This window comes from Aplysia californica, unplaced genomic scaffold (assembly GCF_000002075.1).
Source record: "Aplysia californica isolate F4 #8 unplaced genomic scaffold, AplCal3.0 scaffold00126, whole genome shotgun sequence".
NCBI lineage: Eukaryota > Metazoa > Mollusca > Gastropoda > Aplysiida > Aplysiidae > Aplysia > Aplysia californica.
The window spans coordinates 1,089,457-1,097,362 of record NW_004797396.1 but is presented as its reverse complement, the minus strand read 5'-3'; the positions used below and the strand labels follow the sequence as shown (position 1 = coordinate 1,097,362).

The window sequence follows — 7,906 nt, the reverse complement described above, 5'->3', positions numbered from 1 at the left end:
AAAATACTATGCACGTCGTAATAATAACAACCAAACAGTAAAAAGTGAAAATTAGTAATATTGATAATATCATTTTAATGATAATAATAGTCAGCCATAAATGCCTGGGACAAATACACAACATTTCTTCAAAAAAAAAAGATGAAGGGATATCAAGACTGCACAACCAAACAAGTCAGCCTTTTTCCTACCATGATCAAGGACAGCCTCTCACCATGACAAAGATTCTGTCAGCTGAGTATCACAGTCTACAAAATAATAAATATTCAAAGCCATCTTTCACAGAATAATGTTGGCCGTATTATGCTCCAACCGTGTAACTGGCTTCCAGAGAATTTCTTCAACACGCAAAATACCCCCACCTGATGTAGGCTAAATGATAAAAGTGGATATAGAAGTTAGCCCACAGTACTATTGTACTATCTATAGTGGTGCATGCCGGATTCTGATTTCCGTTGAGGACCCAGCGATCGAACGCAGTAGTGGTTACAGAACAAACAAAATGAATCAATTATCGTTTCCTCCAGTAACACATTTGGAGCACAATATTGACTATAAGCTACTTAAGACTCGAAATTACAAAGGTAGTTCCAAAAGATCAGTCTCAATAAGAGTATTGATATTGAACTTGAATCTTTTACATTTCCTCACACCAACACACATACATGATATACACAGATGCACTCAGACATACACACATATACGTAAGTGCACATACACCCATACAAACAAATGTACACATATCTGGCTGATGGGTAAAAAAGGAGGAATACTGGGACATATTGTAATCATAAATGATGCATAACTAATGACTAAACAAGTCCTAAATGATGCACAGTTTAGCCCCGTAGACACTTGGTAACATTGATGCAACAGGTGTTGAAGCTACACGGGTTCATAAGAAAATAATACAAAATTTGTAAACGGTAAAAGGAGAATTATGCTGGTCTCAGTCAAAAACTGTCTGTATTTACACAACACGTTCCAGTCAACTGTGGTATAGATGTGCACTTCTTTGTAAATGATTGCACATGTTTTACATATCCTCATCAACACAATTTAGATGACCTTAGGAGGGCACACAGACCTGATGACCACTATGCCACAGGACAAAAGATGCGGAGAAATGTGTCACGATGTGGTGGCATCAGGCGCTCGTCAGTTTTTTGGGCATGTGGAGTTATTGGTATCATCTTAAAGCTTGTTCAGTTGTCTTGCTATTGGTGAAAAAAATGCCCATCTATCTTGATTAGAAACAAGATATTTGAGATTGAAGAAGGTGGGGTCGCCTGGTCTCAAAGATAAAATTAGCGAGAAAATGGCCCCCAAAGTTTGGTTGTTTCCATAGCTTGATAGTCCGAGGAAACTGAAAACTTACATTTTTTGTGCCTTTAACTCTTTATCTCCGAGGGGGGTAAACCCACAACGCCAGGGCACTTTCTTGGTACTATACCTAAAAATGACAAAAAGTCACTAAATGAGTCATTAAATCGAAACTAGCAAATGTATTATAATAGTACTGTATCTAATGAATGAACTTTCGGTTTTAAAAAAAGTAATTTGATGTCGAAGTCATCGTAAAGGAATGTGCCCGGGCCACTGCCAGCGGCTCACAGGCACAGCAGTTCCGACCGCAAGCCGCTGGCAGCGGCTTGCCTGAGATAAAGAGTTAATCGATGTTTTTCAGTAAAACCCACCCAGAAATGTGTTCTTAATTGGAGAACAGTGGTGTTAGGCCAAAAAACAAAAATTCGATTAAAATTGGCAAACTGGGGAAAATGCTAATTTCTTCAATTTCGTAATTTTAACGAGCGCCTGATTTCACCACGTTGCCTCACAAATAAAGGAAGACCTCCTACACCATACTTGGAAAATGTAAAAATCTGATAGTGGTCTCAGACACATCTGTCGCACACTACAGCGAAAGACGAGTTGCACCATTACACAACAGATGCCAGTAAATACTTCTGTAATGTTCTATCGTAATGTTCAAAGATATAAGGCACCAGGGGTTGAGAGGTGGGACAAAATAATAAACAGCTGCCATAAAAGACCACTCCGGACACATGGCTTGGTAAAAATGGCATCAAAAACACAGCGGATATGCAGGGATCGTAATCTACATTTTCAATAATAATCGAAAAAGAAAGTTTTATAGGAGTACAACTCATACAAAAACTAAAAATACACAAAATCTACAGACGGAATTGTGAATGTAAGGGGAATATCCCCATCATATATACATAGATAGAGACACACAGAAGAGAATGATGATCCCTGGCCAGCTCCCTTCCTCTATACAAAGACACAGTAAATTCCCCTGGAGACGAAAAGATACACAGTTGAGGATGGAGCACTTGGAAGGAATTACACAAACAAAACAGACAAAAACTAAGTGAGGTAAGAATTCAGGGCAAACGTCCCAGAGAGCAGAGAGCAGAGAGCCAGGCACACCTCACATGACACACCCAGTTCATCAGGCCAGTGTAGACAATGTGGTTTTGGCATCAGAGAAAAGTGTGGTCAACGAACTGCAGAAATCAAACAAGTCTAATTCAGAATACTCAAAACATCTGTTTCTTTTCAGTCTCAGGTATGGATTAATTCTAAATTTTGTCCTAAAAAATATAATTCCGTGTTCCTTTCATCATTGAGGAAAATATGGAAAGTGGAAAATATGAAGAAGAAGGAGTCCATCAGCTGACAATTGCACCTCCTACATCATGAATATGAACAGTAACAAAGTACACACATTTTCCTGACAATTACATACATTCTGAAATTCTCAAAAGTGAAGAAGAATTGTTTACAAGAATAGTTTCTTTCATCTGAGATATAATACTATCTAATTCTTTAATAATTGCAAACAATCATCAGGAAAAAAAGAAACAAAAAAAAAAATTAAACAAAAGTAAAATTTTTAAAAATGAATAGAAATGCTTTTGCTTTAGGTTCGTGAGGCCTATTTCTGTTGTTGTGAACACACGAGTGGTCAGTTGTGGTCTGTCATTCAGCATTGAGTGAGTGTCCATCTTCTCTCTCAGTCATCAAACAAACACAAGTCTTGGAAAGCACCAAAGAAGGAAAAGAGGCTTTCACTACAGCACATTGCATGATGTAAAGTGAGGTGTGAAATAAGAAGCCGGACCCATGGGGGACATGGGAATAGCGGGACGAGGGAGGGGGTGGGGGTGGTGATAATGAACTTTGGGCAGAAATGAAAATGGGGTTGGGCTGGTGGATATGGACAAAAGCATACAAACACAAGTCTTGGAAAGCACCAAAGAAGAAAAGAGGATTTTACTACAGCACATTGCATGATGTAGAAAACAAAAGAAATAAATAAAAACAAAATCTGAAACAAACAAAAATCAAAGGCAATGGTGGGCAGTGAGCAAAATTCAATAGATATGTGGAGGGTGCTGACTTAACGAGTTACTTCTCGGATTCGAGCCCTGTGGAAATTGCTACATCACGCTTGACGTTTTTACAATTTATAAGTATGAAATAATGTAAGGCATGTTTTACTCAAAGAATATGACATCAATCGAAAATCTACAAATTTGACCCTAGTGTCGATTTTTGGCCCAATATCTCCACTTGCGGATTGTGAGAAGTAACTCATTTTGTCCGCACGTCTCACATATGTCCTCCAACAAGGAGAAAAAGTCCTTGGTTGGCATAAAAAAATAAAAACATCAACAAAATTGAAAATAAAAAAAAATCACAACTCAGGCGGAAAAACAGTTTGGCAAGAGAACTGCTTTGCAAAAATAAATAAATTGATGGTTTTAAGCTTTAACCATGTAACTGGCCTTTTGAAAATTATGCAACACACACACAACAAAAAAAACCCTTCTCATTTTACTGAAGACTGTACAAGATGAAAATTAGCTCATGTTGATGGAGTCGCTGTGTTCAAACAAAGAGGAGAAGCAGAAGAAAAGTCGCAAGGTACATTGGCAATAAATCTTGGCACATAGAACCAGAAACCATTTCATCAAGGTTGGTGATCTAGAAATATGCACTGACTTTTACTCGTAACCATTATGCAAAACAAAATACACACTTGACCAATACTGCTATACTCCACACTAGTAAAGGCCCAGTCAAAAACTTCACATCGCTAGAGAAGGACAGTCCAACAGAAACGTGCAAATTATATATCCTGGTCTACATCCCTTGTATCATTGTAAGGTTATATATGAGGTGGGACCTCCTAATCTGACGTCCATCTCCCATAGAACCCAAGGATGGTCCAGCCAAAATGAAGTTCATCTTTCCACAAGCACCCAAACTACTTTTTTAAGTTTTGAGAGAATTAAAGCAAAAGAAAGCATCCAAATCAGTACCATAATTATTTGAGTGCTACTTATTTTTCAAAACAAAACTACGAAAGAAATAACAACACAGAATGAAACTGTATTGTAAGATGCTCTATGATTTCTGGATTTGAATAACTGCTTCATCTGGAACCCTCCAAAAATTGATTTGGGCAACTGTGAAACAATGTAGAAGAGAAAGAATACATCTCCCACTTGGAGGCCAGCTTCAGTGACAAATCCGACGATTGTCCGCAGCACGTCCTGTGTGACTTCTCCGGGAGAGACACGACGGTTGACCAAATTTCTCTCACCTTGTGGCATTCTCTACAGGTGTAAGAGACATGCTCAGATGACTGGACGGCTTCTCCGCAGAGGCGTAGTGATGACTAAACCAATGTAAGGCTGAAGTTGCCCCCCCCCCCCACCACACAAAGAGTTTTTGCCATCATATTGTCAAAGAGTGCACCAGTTCTTCAGACTAGCTGCACAAATCAACACGAGACTAGGGATGTGGGAGAAGAAATCTCACCTTGTCATAAAAGGAAGAAAGCAGAAGAAGTGAAAGTATTTTGCTTTTAAGTAAGTGAAAAAAAAATGTTCCCACCAGCCTTATTATGAAGTTATGCATGAATGAAACAGCCCCCCCCCCCCAAACCAGTCTAAACATGGCTTCAAGGACCAAAAACATGACTCAAAATCAGACCACAAGGCACCAGCAGAGGCACAGGATTGTAGACGGAGCATCAACACATAACTATAAATAACAGAATAACTCATTCTCAAATGATGGAGAGCCACAGCCGCGGAGACAGCGGCTCACAGCTAAGGATATCTTAACACAAAATACAAATAGTAAATTTGTTCTTGGCACTGGCTGCACAACCACAGTCCTTGTGACAATAGGTCCAGAACAACAATAACAACAAAACAGTGTGCTTACAGTTATCTCACCATCAGTTTGACCAATGGCTGTCTCAAGAAGTTAATGACATGCTTCTACATATTACATTTCCTTTTTACAAATAAAATCAGCAGAAAAAGGTTTCATTGTCACAACTGGTCATCATGTAATTGTAAAAGTCAGTGCGGGACACAACCCCATACAGCACTTGTGTTACCGGTAATACAACACCCGAATGTTGAAGAGATCTGAAGGCACATTGTGTCGGAATAGACAACACATCGCTCAACATCCAGGAAGAACAAGTGATATATTTCCTCCAACATGCATTCTGTTGTTGGAATTGTAAACCTAACATCTAACAAAATCATTCACAAACTGGAAAAATCCCACAAAGAAACTATTAAGCTATAGCATCTGTTCACATGTTCCAATCTCAATCAGGTTTAATATTCTGGGAATATAGAGATATTGGTATAAAACTAAGATAAAATATGTGGGCATTTTTACTTAATTCTAACATTTCAAAAATTCAGTTTGAACCACATTGAGTTTTTCATTCAAACAGCAGTATCTTTGCCATCATTACTGGGACAAACATCAATTAAAAAATCCATCGAGGTAACAGAAATGTTCAATACAAAGCTCACTACCTCCCCACTGCTTGGTCCTATACTGTATACATGATAATGTAATCAAGAGTGGAGTCCACCAGCTGACATAAATATTATGCAAAACAGATACACTCAAATGATGATATCTTTCCCAAACGTAACAAAACACCTCTTGTTGAGATATTCTACAGTAACAAATGAAGGTACAATAATGTGTGATAATTCAAACGATATGTTGTTCTGATGTTAGAGCGACCAGACCACCAGGTTCTCTTTTCTAAAACTGTCACCTGTAACGTAAGAGTCTTCATCTTCCACAGACAGAATAAACACAGAATGATCATAGCAAAAGATTATTTAGCATTTACTCAGGACTAGAAGTATGTTCTCGGCACTTTACAATTTATCATTATTGCCATGTTAGACCCTGTAACATTCAAAATACATTCTCAGCTTGCTGGCAAGCATTCAGTGTACACACACACACACATACATCTGCATACAGACACACACACACACATACACACACACACACAAGTACACACACATCTGCATACAGACACACACACACACACACACACACACCTGCACACAAGTACACACACATCTGCATACAGACACACACACACACATACACGCACACCTGCACACACAAGTACACACACATCTGCATACAGACACACACGCACACACATACACACACACACACACCTGCACACAAGTACACACACATCTGCATACAGACACACACGCACACACACATACACACACACACACCTGCACACAAGTACACACACATCTGCATACAGACACACACACACACCTGCACACAAGTACACACACATCTGCATACAGACACACACACATACCTGCACACAAGTACACACACATCTGCATACAGGCACACATACACACACCTGCACACAAGTACACAAACATCTGCATACAGGCACACATACACACATCCGCACACACACACAACTCACACCATTCTGACAGTAAGCAGTCCCATACAGAGACATGGGATGATATTCACAATGTACCGCCACCATGTGGGAGGCCCTGTGTAGAGATGCCGGACGACTATGTACAATTGTACAACACACCAAGAAGGCAGCGCTGTCCCTTGTGGGGTCTCAGGAGGTCAAATTAGGAACCCTCTTGAAGAGTCGAGAAGTCAAATTACGAGCTGTCTCGAAGAGTCAAGAGGTCAAGTTACAAGCTGTCTCGAAGAGTCAAAAGGTCAAGTTACAAGCTTGTCTCGAAGAGTCAAGAGGTCAAGTTACGAGCTTGTCTCGAAGAATCAAGAGGTCAAGTTATGAGCTGTCTCGAAGAGTCAAGAGGTCAGGTTACGAGCTGTCTCGAAGAGGCCGCGGCGGAAGAAGGGTTCAAAGTCTACGAGGGCTTGCTTGGTGATCTGTCTATTCTGGCTGGGGTGGAGAGGGCACTCTGTGATCCTCATGCACAGCTCCACCGCATGGCGCACGTACTCCTGGACCACAGCAACAGGAAACAACAGCATTAGACTCTCCACATCACAACAACACCAACAACTACACATGTGAGGCTGGCAAAATGAGATTCTTCTTGGATTTTTTCATCCAATGATATATATATATATATATATATCTATATCTATCTATCTATCTATATATCTATATATCTCTCTCTCTCTCTCTCTATATATATATATCTCTCTCTCTATATATATCTCTCTCTCTCTCTCTCTCTCTCTCTCTCTCTCTAATATATATATATATATATATATATATCCATCAAATTTATGAGCCGAGTTTTCACAATTTATAAGTCTAATACGAAATGATATGACATGTCAAATTTGAAAAAAAAAGGTATTTGTTGAACACTATAAATTTGACCCTGGTGTTGAATTTTGGCCCATGTTTCTATTCCCAGAATGTGAGAAGCAACTCATTTTGTCAGCATGCCTAAAAAATATGAGACACATCAATATCTCCTCATCCTGATCTCAGGAACAACAAATAACTGAAATTACTGCCATATCATGACCATATATCAACAAACGGTGAAATTAGAACCTCAAA

At 39.2% G+C, this 7,906-nt stretch overlaps 1 protein-coding gene across 1 annotated transcript in view; it reads right to left on the bottom strand.

The window, feature by feature from the left end:
* Positions 1 to 6,757: 6,757 nt before the first annotated feature.
* The window catches only part of LOC101848195 (kinesin-like protein KIF16B), a gene marked incomplete at its 5' end in the record, with an annotated part of 47,573 nt that continues 46,424 nt past the window's right edge, over positions 6,758 to 7,906 (bottom strand). The window contains 1 exon segment of the mRNA XM_013081320.2: positions 6,758 to 7,332. Coding sequence (XP_012936774.1) covers positions 7,177 to 7,332 — 156 coding nt within the window.